Raw genomic sequence first — 12,278 nt, forward strand, 5'->3', positions numbered from 1 at the left:
TCTATTTCATTTTCAATGGTATATAGAAATCCAATTTTTCGACGGAACATCAAAATTAAGCAATATGGTTTCCAATCCTTGACGGAGAACGATTAGCCCATTATAAGCCAGGGGGGTATTTCAATATTCCACCGAAAATAACAAAAAATTAATCATTCTAGCGCAGTTCAGGTGAAGGCATGCGTAGTTATTTTTAAGTTCAGATGAAAGATGGCATGAATCTACAAGAAGAATTTACAATCGTTCATATTTTCAGCCATTTACCTGAAGTAGTTGAACTATTTAAAAAGAGGGGGCTGAAGTGGGCTAAGTTCGTAAATTATAACTTGAATTCGTTGGTATATTTACGGTATATTTCGGCATATTTTGGTATATTTCTGAGGGTGAGGCCGTATATTCTATCGACAATGACTATATGAAATTAGCAGTCGGCCGCATTTGTCGCAAAATCGAAACTATAAACAATTTGTTCATTTATTTTGCTTAAAGAGTAAGTGGTTTGTGTCACAGACGCCTAAATTCCACATTGTACGTTTCTAAATCGGTTTGCAGCTAGTAAAACGCCGAAAACATGTCTCGCGGAAGTTCAGCCGGCTTTGACAGACACATTACCATCTTTTCGCCCGAGGGACGCCTCTACCAAGTCGGTAAGTGCGCCACCCCCAGGTTGCCTGCAACTCTCTAACGATAATCTTCCTCCAGAGTATGCCTTTAAGGCCATCTCACAGGAGAACATCACCACAGTAGCCCTGAAGAGCGGCGATTGTGCTGTGGTGGCTACCCAGAAGAAGGTTACAGAAAAGAACATTGTCCCGGAATCGGTGACACACTTGTTCCGCATCACCAAGGAAATCGGCTGCGCCATGACTGGCCGTATTGGTAAATTGCTTCTGTCCTTTAACCTTCCGCATTAAAGAAATTACGTATAAATCTTTAGCGGACGCCCGCTCCCAGGTGCAAAAGGCCCGATACGAGGCGGCCAATTTCCGGTACAAATATGGCTACGAAATGCCGGTGGATGTGCTGTGCCGTCGCATTGCTGACATCAACCAGGTGTACACGCAGAACGCCGAGATGCGTCCGCTCGGCTGCAGCATGGTGCTGATTGCCTACGACGATGAGATTGGACCCTCTGTCTACAAGACAGACCCAGCTGGCTACTTCAGCGGGTTCAAGGCCTGCTCGGTGGGTGCCAAGGTGCTCGAGGCCAACAGCTACTTGGAAAAGAAGTACAAGAACAATCTGTCTGAGGAGAAGGCAATACAGTTGGCCATTACCTGTCTTTCCACTGTCCTGGCCATTGACTTTAAGCCCAATGGTATTGAGATTGGAGTCGTCAGCAAGACCAATCCAAGCTTCCGCACTCTGGACGAGAAGGAGATCGAGGAGCATCTGACCAAGATCGCCGAGAAGGACTAAGTTCTACCCGCCAGTTGTAATTTTTAAAAATTTTCTAAATACCCGCTAAATGGAACCGTGTTAAAAAATAAAAATGCTCTGGGCTTGCATTCAAAAACAAGGCAAACGTAACCAATGGATTTATTCAAGTTCAACCGCCTCAACCCTTCTTCTTGTGCACCTTGCCCCCATAGCGCATGACGAAGGCGTTCACGTCGAACTTGCGCTTGCATCCTTGATAGTTCATGTAGCGAATCTTTCCGAATATCGCACGCTCCTTCCAGCCCATATCGTGTATGCCACCAATGGACCACATGCAGCCGACATAGCCATTGGGATCGCGCCCGTCTAGGCTGTACTTGTCGTTCAGCAGGATCGCGTACTCCAGCGCCTGCTCCGGCGTGGCCGTCCACTCGAGTATTTTCTTGGCCCAGTACATGCGCAGAAATCCGTGCATCTTGCCCTCTCGCACCAGCTGCAGCTGGGTAGAGTTCCACAGGTCATCGTAGGTGAGCGACTGAAAGACGGAAAGGCTTTCGGTCACATCCAACAGAGTTAGCTACAAATAGCCACCGTTCCTTACCTGTTCGAGCTCCTCCAGAGTGTAACATGGATCACGCTTGTCTTTGCGATGGGCTTCCAAGGATTGGTATGCCCACGGGCTCAGGCCCTTCAGGCTGTCGTAGTTCTCGTTGTAGTAGCAGAAATTATCGGCTAATTCTCGGCGCACGATGGCCTCCTCGCAGTACGCATCCGCCGAGGCCTTGTGCTGGCTGCGATAGCGTTGAACCTCCAGAACACAGCGTTGAGCTGAGATCTGACCAAAGTGGAGCCACGGCGAGAGTCCGGATAGCGCATCAACTGTGGGATCATTGCGCTTGTCGTTGAATTTACCCAAGCGCCGGCTGCAGAACTCGTACAGTTGGAGACAGGCCGCCTTGTAGCCCGGTTTCGCCCACTTCACCTCATCCACGTCCATGTCGCACTCCAGCATTGCATATGCAGCTGGCCAGTCGATGGGTTTTACCTTCTTGCAACCTTCCCCATACGGATGCTTGATCACTGGTGGAAAATCGCTCAGGAACTCTCCCAGCTTGGAGTTTATCTTGTTTCGTATAGTCCTGGCCGCGTACTCCTGCTTGTCGGAGGCCACCCAGAGCGGAACTACGTTGTGAGCATCCACCTGGGTCAGCGGCACGTTCTTAGGCAACGCCTTTGCCACATCCTCCACCCATTTTCGGGGCACGCGAAGCGGCGCAAAGTCACACACCACAGCACCAACATCTTTGGAACGCACGAATTCCGGTAGACGATCCACTGCCGGTCCCAGCAGCAGGTGAAAGGGTATGCCTAGCTCCCGACATTGCTCTTCCACCTCCTGCAGTCCGCCCATCATGAATTTGTAGTGTCGAATGGTGGCATTGAGGAACTTCGGCACCAGGCAGAATACCACTGCCAGCGGCATCTCCAACTTGAGGGCCAAACGCTGTGCAAACAGCAGAGCCCAATTGTCCTGCACCCGACCATCCCGTGACATCCAATAGACGACGCCGCCACTGCACTTATCTTGGACATCGTTCACCTTGGACAAGACACGCACCCGTTTCTTCTTGAAGGGAAACTCCTGGATGTTCGCCGCCGATTCAGATCGCTGCTGCTCTAGGTGTGCGAGAAACTGCTCAAAGTTTTTGTATTCTGGCTTACTTTGGACAAGCTTTGAGCTGGAGGCACCTTCTTCACCGCTACTGCTGCTTTCTTGGGAGCTGCTCGCGGCTGGTTCGGCGCTTTTCTTTTCCTTTTTAGGGGCTTTTTTGGAGGCGCCTGCTGTGCCCGATTTGGCGCGTTTCATGGTGTATATTGGAGCAAGCTGACGGACAAAATTATTAACAAGTAATCCAACAATAGACGAACAGTTTATGTTATTGAAATTTGGGCGCCAATAGGTCGGAATAAACATGACTGCGCGTCGTGGTGGCAGCTCTATCAGCTGTTAAATTCAAACAGGCACTTAGGAACATGGTATTATTGCAAATATGTAGTTTTGATCATGGCAAACATATATTTAATGGCCAGTTAGGATCCAACAACATTTCTTATTGTGCAAAGTGAAAAAATCTCTGAAACCAAACTATAATCATTCGCGCCAAGTCACAATAGTCGCGCCTGCTCGAATAGGTGGCAGCCCTACTACACGATAAATAAAGTTAAATATATATAAATTTATTTAAATATCATCATATTGGATATATATTTACACAATCTGAGCTAAACATAAATACGATACTGAATAAACATTCACTTGCGGAATGGGCTGGGGAGCAACACATGGGTCTCATTCGGTCTACCACAATTTGTCACTGAACACAATCTCCTTGAATATGCAGTCCTGTTTGGCAATGCTCACCATTGCCTTTTTGGACTTCATGGCATCCTGCACCTTTTCTCGCACCTCGGCCGCCTTCACGTCGTTGCGTATGTAGAAGAGGCGGACCAGATGATCCTCTGTGAGGGACGGATAGCTGCCCAGCAAGGTGTGCAGATCGAGGACCAGCAGCTCAATGTCCGAGATGAGCAGCCCGGAGAGTGTGGTGATTAGATCGAGCGGCGAGTCGCTGAGCGATATTTTTGGAGCAATCTTCTCGAAGAAGAGCTTGAAGCGCTTGGCCTCCTGCTTGATCTTTCGCGTGATGGCGTCGCACTCGACGCGCGGCTTGGAGAGGCGTTTGGACAGGAGGGCACGGATGTAGCGCTTGGCCAGCAGCTTCTGTGCCTCGTTGATCACCATCTCAAAGTTATTGGGCCGCAGGTGGTTGTAGTCCTGGAAGTAGTCGTCCAGTGTCACGCATATGGTGTCCACAGACATGCTGCTGGCTAGCCACTTGACGGTGAACAAGTCGTGGAAGTGGCACTCCATGTCCAGGAAGGCCTCCTCCAACAGGTAGCTGGCGGCGTGCGCTCGGATCCGCTGGAAAGTGGCCAGCAGGCGCTCAAAGTCCTCGTAGTGCTCAGTGCGCGACTTGGGCCAGTAGAGCTGCTTCATCTGCTGCGCCAGCTCCACCATCTGCTGGCTGTTGTTCACAATGGTGATGATGTAGTGCGTGAAGTACTTGATCTGATCCCGGTTCCGGAAGTGGTGCTCCTTCAGCTCGATGACGTTCTTGAGGTAAGTCTGGCCGAAGATCTCCACCTGCTGTATGCTCATTACGAGCGCCTTGAACGTTAGCTCCTGATGTATGGTGTTTGTGACCTGCAGATGCTGGTCGATCATCTGGAAGATAATCACCGGCGCCGAGGTGTGGTAGTAGTGCTCGTCCTGGTCTGGCACCGTCTCGGAGAACCACTCTACCTTCTCCGTCTCGGCTGCCTTGGTCATCCACTCCTGGTAGTTGCGCTGCATATTCTGAAGATACTCATCCTCTAGAGCCTTGAGATGCTCGGGCCGCAGCAGAGTTCCAATCAGCTTGTGCACATCCACATTGAGGTCCGGATGCGACATGAGTTCAGTCCCCGGGTACGTGTGGGTCACCCAGGCCAGCATCGAGACGTACTCGTTGCCTTCAAGGCCGGATCGGACAATTGTGTCCAGCTAGAAGAAAAATGGATTAGGTCCAGTGATAAGCCAATCCAAATTGGATTACTCACATAGCTTGAGAGGCCTTCGTGGTAGAACTTGACGTACTCGTTGAATATATCGTAGTGGGGCGGAAAACAGGGCACGCACAGCGACTTTACCACGCGCAGATCCTCCAGAATGATTTGACGCAGAATCTCCAGGTCGCGGACCAGCCACATCTTGTTGTCAGTCCGTTCCTCCAGCTTGGAGCCCTCAATACGAGTTGCGACCGACGACTGCAGCACGTCCAAGATCATCTTGCGCCACGCCTTCGGGCGACCGGGAGGCAGAAAGCCTGTCACCTTCTGCTGCTGCACGGCAAACTGGTCGTTCTTCTCCTCGCGTTCAATGATGCGGAGAGCAGTCACGATCACGGTTGGCTTCTTACGTACCGTATTCAGGGTGCGGCTGAGGATCAGGCGCAGCTTCTTCTCTAGCGCCTGAGAGACCGTGTCGACCTTCTCGAAGTGGCGCTTCAGGGTGATCTTGTCCGAGGCATGCTGCTTCGGCTGTTTGTGCAGCTCGTACAACAGATCGTCGCGGGAGTTTTCCAGATCGGCCAGGCACTGGTGGGCATTCAGCAGCTTGTCTTCATCGATTAGCCCCATGGTCTTCTGCACACTGGCGTCCACATTGAAGATGTGCTTCAGGTTCTCCATGGCCGTGGCGTACTGCGAGTGTTTCGTGTTCTCCTCACGGACCACTTCCAATGCATCGTATACTTCGGGCACGCCCTGGAGCAGGTTCTCCACCTCATTCATCCGCCGGCGCACCTCGCGCACATCCTGCATACACGTCTCCAGCTGCTTCAGCCCCACCCGGACGCCGTCCAGCTGGTTTTGCATTCCGGTCTTTAACAACGCCTCCACGGACGCCTTCTTGCGGGCGATCCGGTGACGGTACTGCTCCACTTTCTCCAGCTGCCCCGGCCGCTGCAGCATGTTCTGTATGTCCTTGAGGGCAGCCTGTCGCGCCTCATCCTCCAGTTGCTGCAAATCCATCTTGCCCTGAATTTTTGTTGTTTTTTTCGCAGAAATATGTAAATAAAGTCCAGTACCGACAACACTAGGCTATCGATAGTAACAAGCGATAGCTACATATATCGCCCATCGAATCGCTTTGTTTATTTTCTTGTAGCCAGAAATTTAAACCGAAAAAAAGCCACAAAATGAGCGAAAGTATTCTGCAATTTGCTCCCTGGGAGTCCTTTGTGTCGCCTACATTCTGGCACAAGCTGGCTGAGCTCAAATTGGATCACGATCGCCTGTCGGATGCCCAACGTTCCATTTCGGGCCACTACACAAACCGAAAGGCTACGGGCTGTCTGTTGGAGGCGGATTACACATCGTTCAATAGGTAGCATAGGCTTGTGCCACACCCCCCCCTTCCATATTCAACCCGCATCGTTTCCATCCACAGTTCTGGGCAGCCACCAAAGTTCAGCCATGCTGCCGTTGGAACAATCTATAACAAAAACACAATTGAAGAGTTCAAGGCCCTGGACAAGCTGACGCTGTTGTCTGATGAGGGCAAGAAACTGTTAGCTGATATGTGCAGCGACCGGGTGGCGACTGATCCCAGTCTGTTGACTCGCTTCTTTGTCCTATCCTTTGCGGACCTCAAGTGCCACAGCTATTACTACTGGTTCGCCTTTCCGTGTCCCTTGACGCCCACACTTAAGCTACAGGGAGCCGGTACGAGACTTAAAGATCTATCGAATAGCAGCAAATATGTAGAAGCCCTGCAGACGCTTCCACCCGACGTGCAGAACTTCTTCATCCTCTATGCCAACGATCAAGAGGATGCCGTCGAGGCTCGAAGCTTGAGTTCTCTGGATGAGAAGGAGGTGGAACACTATTACTTTGGTTTTGCCGATCCCAGCGAGTACGAGCATCCTGCTTGGTTGATGCGGAACTATGCCGCCTTTCTGCTGCAACGATAGTGAGTAGTGTAGTCCCTTTATTGCTAATTCTAAAATTAATATAATGTCATACTCTCATTCGTAGTCCCAGTTTTATTGGGAAATCACTCAGGTTTCTGGGACTACGTTACAACCAACAAATGCAGATGGACGACAGTCTGATATGGAATGTAGTTCAAACCGAGGCCTGCGACTTAAACGAAACCGAAGACGTGAAATTTGTTGGCTGGGAATTGAACAAAAACGGGAAAATGGGTCCGCGAATGGTTTGCATGAGGGATAGCATGGATCCAGCCAAGTAAGCTGCCAATTGTAGGCTTTACTTTTTTACACATTTATACTTTCAATTACAGACTGGCCGAGAACTCTGTAAACCTCAACTTGAAGTTGATGAAGTGGCGCCTGGTGCCAGATCTAAATCTTGAGATCATCTCACAAACCAAATGCCTTCTGTTTGGGGCTGGTACCTTGGGCTGTGCAGTGGCTCGCAATCTTTTGGTATCTACTCATCAACCGTATTATTACTGTGCTATTTACTATTATTTATTAATTGCAGTCTTGGGGCTTCAAACACATAACTTTGCTGGATAACGGAAAGGTGGGATTTTCCAATCCAGTCCGCCAGAACCTCTATACGCACGCAGACGCCGTGGCGGGCAACCGGATGAAGGCCACAACAGCCGCGTTAAGACTACGTGATATAAACCCTTCTGCAGAGACCGTAGGGCATGTGCTGGAGATACCCATGCCGGGCCACACCATCGGGGAGTCGCTGCGCGCTCAGACTGAGCAGAACTTGCTGCTGATTGAGCAGCAAGTGCAGGCGCATGACGTCATCTTTCTGCTCACTGACTCGCGCGAGAGCCGCTGGCTACCTACACTGCTTGGAGCGGCGTATGAGAAGGTGCAAACGAGAGTACTTCGCCCACGTAGAGTAAAAGCGTAACATTCTGACCCTTTCCAGATTGTCATCAATGCGGCGCTGGGCTTCGACAGCTATTTGGTGATGCGGCATGGCAGCAGCCGCGATGAGGCCGGCGACAGTGGGAGGGAAATCGTGGGACTAAAGTGCATCAATGGCAATCAGCTGGGATGCTACTTCTGCAACGATGTCACGGCGCCCGGCAATGTAAGTGGACTCTGTTAACGTTTAACACATTTATTTTCAGACTTCGTTCACTGGTAAAGACTATACAGTCAATGGATTCCGCTTTAGACACACTCGTAGTCGTGGCGCGAGTACTTCTCGAAGGCGGTGCACGTGGGGTCGCCCGTCTGCAGGTGATCCACGCCTGTTATCTGCAACACCAGGCCCTTTATGCAGGTCACTTTAAAGCCCACCAAGTTCAACATGGCGTTGGGCGTGCGCCAGGCATAGCTGAAGAAGTTGAATCCATCCACAGCCGTGAGCACTTCGCGTTCCGTAAAGGCCAGTGCCAGCTTGAACTGCTCATTGAACTTGAACGGAAAGCCCCCATGACGCTCTTCGGCTCCAAATCTGGAATGGTTGTTGGAGTTGTTAAAAAAATGCCGAAACAGGCGATTACTGCGCAGACTTACTCGAAGTTCTTGCCCATGGAGTTTCGCACTACCAGCTGCTCGTCAAAGCGTATGCTAAAGTGCAGCTCCTCGCGCTTGGTGTCCGAATCCATGAACTTGATGATGAACTGGCCCCGCTTGTTGGCGGAACAGCGAGCCGTTAGCACAATCACATGGCCGGGACTGAACAGTATGGGTTGATCGTTGCTGAAGGCCTTGAAGTAGTCCGAAGCGTGTATGGCTGGCCACGGATTGGGGAAGACGGTGCGATGATCCACTTGCCTGATCACCTGTATTTGGTCGCGTATCTCCAGAGCCCGAATGGCACTCAGCGGCATGCGATAGCGGAACGTACAGAAATCCCGGCTGTTGATGGAAATGTGAAAGCTATCCTCGCAGGCCAAGATGTAGACCATGAAGAACTCGCCGCTCACAATGGGATTCGGAAGCGTTACGTTGTCCATTACCGCCGACTCCTCCTCGCCCCAGACGCCGTTCACGCGGGCATTGCGCACTATGGTGTCATTGCGGAAGTAGCAGGAGAAGTGCAGACCGATGTCAGCATCCGGATCCACGGTGCTCTTGGCTGTGGAGAGGTCTATGTGGAACCTGGCGGGGGCGAACGATTACAATAGGAGCATTAGTCATATCAGCAACTAACGATAAGAAAAATGGCTCTACACTCTATTAGTCATGTACTGAGATATGTGTATTCCCGTCAGCCTATGCTGATTCGGAGCGGTGCTCACCTGGCGGCTCCATCGATGGTCTTGGCGACGATCTCCAGCACATGCCCAAACTCCAGCGGATGCGACAGGTTTCCAGCGAATTCCGTTAGCATTATTGTCAATGTTCTATTAGAGTTGTCCGCGAATCGGGAATCTAACTTCTTAGGCTCTCAGTTGGCACTACAGCGCCCGAACAAATGAAAACAATATCAGAAGGTTTCTTTCGGAGAGCGTGTCCAATGGAGAGCCGAAACTTTATCTAATCAGCGGCAAACCCACTCCCAAAGGGGAAAAACAGTTGCACAAGCACTACCAGCCCAAATCGGCATTGCGTTCTCCGCCTGACTTTGTTTTAAATGTACGAGAATTGTTATTAACTAATCAAACAGAAAAGTTGCGCTCTCGCACGCTAAGGTGTCTTACCGAACGGTGGCGGTGGCGGCGGTGGCGGTGGCGGCAGTGCCGGCGGTGCCGGCGTCATCTTTGGTCGCAGGTCCCAAGTTTTCGGCTTCGTTTGTTGACACTGCAAAGCATGTGGAAAAGCTCTGCCCAGGGGGAAGCTTTCAAGCTTGTTTGTGCAGTTGAGTGAAAGCGTTTCTCCATCTATTTCTGTCTCTTTCTAGTCGCTCAAAGATCGTACTCTGGATCAGCAATGCACTGTGACACGACCCGGCGTCTCCAACATCGCTGCCAGCTATGCCGTGGAGCTGCTGGTGGCTCTGCTCCAGCATCCCCAGCGGGAGCTAGCTCCGGCCTACTACGCCCAAACCGGAAGGCATCAGTCGAGTGAGGATTCCGGCAAGGTCCCCGAAGGACTGCTAGGCATCCTGCCGCACTCCGTGAGGGGAATGCTCTGCAACTATGAGAACATCCTGCCAGCCACGCAAAAGTTCGCCCAATGCATTGCCTGCTCAGCGGTAAGATTAATAAGCGATTAAAAAAACTATACAGCTGCAACGTGCCCCTCTGTTTTACAGCCTGTTTTAGGTGCCTTCAAGAACGAGGGACATGCCTTTCTCTTTAAAACCTTTGAAACAGCCAAATATCTAGAGGATTTGACGGGCATCTCGGAGTTCAAGCGTTTGAACAGTGAGGTTTGTTCCCCCATTAACCGAATTGGATCCACAGATTACTGAAAATATCTAATTTTATAGATAATCGACTTTGATGATGCCGAGTTTGATATTTCCGAAGATGATGAGGATTAGTACTCCTTCATTCTGAATTTATAGTAATATCTTTTACAAAGCATTTATAGTCCAATGTCTAAACCAAAATGTATGTATTCAAATGCTTTATCTAGTCCTTAAGTAAATTGTTTTCTCTATATCTTTACATCATTTCAAACGATAAAATACAATAGAATGTGGGAAAAAACACGTTTCCTTCGACGCCTTTGCCCTCTGTTTGCACAAATATGTTTTTCTGCTGATAAGAAGCAATCGTTTCCAATGCGCAGATATGGTTCTGATCTGTGTAAAGGCCGGAGAGCAGAAAAATCCCCAAGTTACGGTTCACAAATAACAACATGTGTACATTCTCCGATAATGATGAGTGGAATCATTATTAGATGCATCATTCGACGCAAAAACATCCAAAGAAGATTCTTTTGCGAATCAAATCTGGCTAGAAGTATGCTAATGACTTACAGATGCGCAAAAGAATAATAGTTCATAGGTCAATAAACTAGAGAACGGTAAGATAGAAAGCCACGAGTCCGATGGTCTATGCTAATCAGACTTTCGATGGGGTAAATTTTTTGAGTACAATCGTTGCGTTTGAGCCTCAAAGATGCTAATGATATTCAGATGGAGTTACTTGTATTTACTCGAATTAATCATGTCACTCATTGCTTAAAATAGAGCCAGGCCAAATGTGTCGAGCTAAAGTAAACAAACATAGTCAGCTAACCACCCAGTCCGAGGCCGTAAACATTTCCAAACTCATTATTTGACCCCAGGCCCGGCTTTGACTGATGAAACCCTAACCCAACCCGAGAATGCCATGCCGCTCAAGTGGCAGCCAAAGGCTCTCTCTCTCGCTCATCGAAAATAACAAAACCCCGAAAAGAAGAAAGACAACAGCATAATCAATAACTGAGCGAGTGAAATGCGCAGAGATATCTGAGTCGGCAGCATAAATTTTGGTACCAAACCAACTGAGCAAACAACAAATAAAAACGCTGATCCCCGATGCGAAGCTGGCGTTTTGACTCGCGGTCACTGAAAGCGCTCAAAATGCCTTTCGAGCCGCTGGCGCTGCGCCGGCGTCGTCGCGCTGCCGACGAAATGTCGCTCGAATTGCGTTTTGAGTGAAAATGATGTTTTTCAGGCCGTCATTTCCATAAATTGGTGAAAGATATCCACAAAAACCACACAAACCCAGCAGGCGCGAATCCAAGTGGTAGCCGAACACCCGTTAACAACTGAACAGTGCAATCCCGATCCTGATTCCAATTCTTCGACTATTCAAATTATACAAAGTGATTAAATTCCTGTGATTAGTACATACATAAATATCTTCAAAATGGTAAGTCCTGGCTCCCAATCACATTCCCCACGTTGATGCTGTGCTGCAACGTCAGATGACTGCAGTTTGTTGAACTTGAAAATTACCCCCAGCTTCGACAGTTTTGAGGCGATTTCCTATTCAGTTGGTTAGACCTTATGTTGACGTAGTTGGTTTCGCAGTTTCTGCTTTGTTATGGCCTCAACCTGTTGCGAAAGTCGGATGCCAAGCTGGCAGTTAATGCTTTGGGCCATTGCAAAATGTGTTATTTTCAAATTCCATTTCACAAAAAGTGTGTGTCCATGATGTGGCACTCGAGCCAAGTCATGTGTACAGGGGCACTGTCCATTAAAAGTGATTACCATACTCTTCAAGTTCAGTTGATGACATTGTTGCACAAATGAAGAGTTTCAGCTGCATTCGTCGTTATCCATCCATTATCATCAGTCCACCCCAAATACCTTACCTTTGTTTATTCAGCTGTTGTTATTGTTATTTTGTATTTTTATTGTGGAGAAAGTAAGGTCAGTCGGGTATTTGTCTTAGTCATGAAAGAACTTCCCGGATCACA

General features: G+C 49.2%; 5 protein-coding genes across 6 annotated transcripts; 2 read left to right on the top strand and 3 right to left on the bottom strand.

The window, feature by feature from the left end:
• The first annotated feature begins 338 nt into the window (after window positions 1-338).
• LOC4804438 (proteasome subunit alpha type-6) lies at window positions 339-1,525 on the top strand. Its single transcript, XM_001360963.4, has 4 exons — window positions 339-490; window positions 553-647; window positions 703-879; window positions 938-1,525. Exons 2-4 carry the CDS (start codon window positions 572-574, stop codon window positions 1,417-1,419), a joined length of 735 nt encoding a protein of 244 aa, XP_001361000.1. The 5' UTR covers window positions 339-490; window positions 553-571; the 3' UTR covers window positions 1,420-1,525.
• On the bottom strand, window positions 1,504-3,381 carry phr (deoxyribodipyrimidine photo-lyase photorepair). The gene is made up of 2 exons (XM_001360964.5): window positions 1,982-3,381; window positions 1,504-1,915 (listed from the first exon to the last, which is right to left on the bottom strand). Exons 1-2 carry the CDS (start codon window positions 3,353-3,355, stop codon window positions 1,559-1,561), a joined length of 1,731 nt encoding a protein of 576 aa, XP_001361001.4. The 5' UTR covers window positions 3,356-3,381; the 3' UTR covers window positions 1,504-1,558.
• Window positions 3,382-3,600: 219 nt separating this feature from the next.
• Sec6 (Exocyst complex component Sec6) lies at window positions 3,601-6,098 on the bottom strand. The gene is made up of 2 exons (XM_001360965.4): window positions 5,041-6,098; window positions 3,601-4,984 (listed from the first exon to the last, which is right to left on the bottom strand). The coding sequence occupies exons 1-2, from the start codon at window positions 6,010-6,012 to the stop codon at window positions 3,740-3,742; spliced, it is 2,217 nt and encodes a 738-aa protein (XP_001361002.3). The 5' UTR covers window positions 6,013-6,098; the 3' UTR covers window positions 3,601-3,739.
• A 42-nt stretch (window positions 6,099-6,140) lies between these two features.
• Window positions 6,141-10,914, top strand: Atg7 (Autophagy-related 7). Of its 2 annotated transcripts, XR_004468941.1 has the most exons (10): window positions 6,141-6,367; window positions 6,431-6,952; window positions 7,018-7,230; window positions 7,286-7,430; window positions 7,489-7,836; window positions 7,897-8,061; window positions 9,823-10,116; window positions 10,177-10,293; window positions 10,354-10,477; window positions 10,563-10,914. XR_004468941.1 is itself a non-coding variant. In XM_001360966.5 (9 exons), the coding sequence occupies exons 1-9, from the start codon at window positions 6,180-6,182 to the stop codon at window positions 10,405-10,407; spliced, it is 2,046 nt and encodes a 681-aa protein (XP_001361003.5). In that variant the 5' UTR covers window positions 6,141-6,179; the 3' UTR covers window positions 10,408-10,534. The 2 variants fall into 2 exon arrangements, 1 of the variants encoding a protein (XP_001361003.5); XM_001360966.5 differs by lacking the exon at window positions 10,563-10,914 and having other exon boundaries at window positions 10,354-10,534.
• Window positions 8,076-9,579, bottom strand: LOC4804443 (32 kDa beta-galactoside-binding lectin). Its single transcript, XM_001360967.4, has 3 exons — window positions 9,221-9,579; window positions 8,493-9,080; window positions 8,076-8,430 (listed from the first exon to the last, which is right to left on the bottom strand). Exons 1-3 carry the CDS (start codon window positions 9,310-9,312, stop codon window positions 8,145-8,147), a joined length of 966 nt encoding a protein of 321 aa, XP_001361004.1. The 5' UTR covers window positions 9,313-9,579; the 3' UTR covers window positions 8,076-8,144.
• Window positions 10,915-12,278: the final 1,364 nt, after the last annotated feature.

The sequence above is a fragment of the Drosophila pseudoobscura genome, chromosome 3, assembly GCF_009870125.1.
Source record: "Drosophila pseudoobscura strain MV-25-SWS-2005 chromosome 3, UCI_Dpse_MV25, whole genome shotgun sequence".
NCBI classification, from domain to species: Eukaryota; Metazoa; Arthropoda; class Insecta; order Diptera; family Drosophilidae; genus Drosophila; species Drosophila pseudoobscura.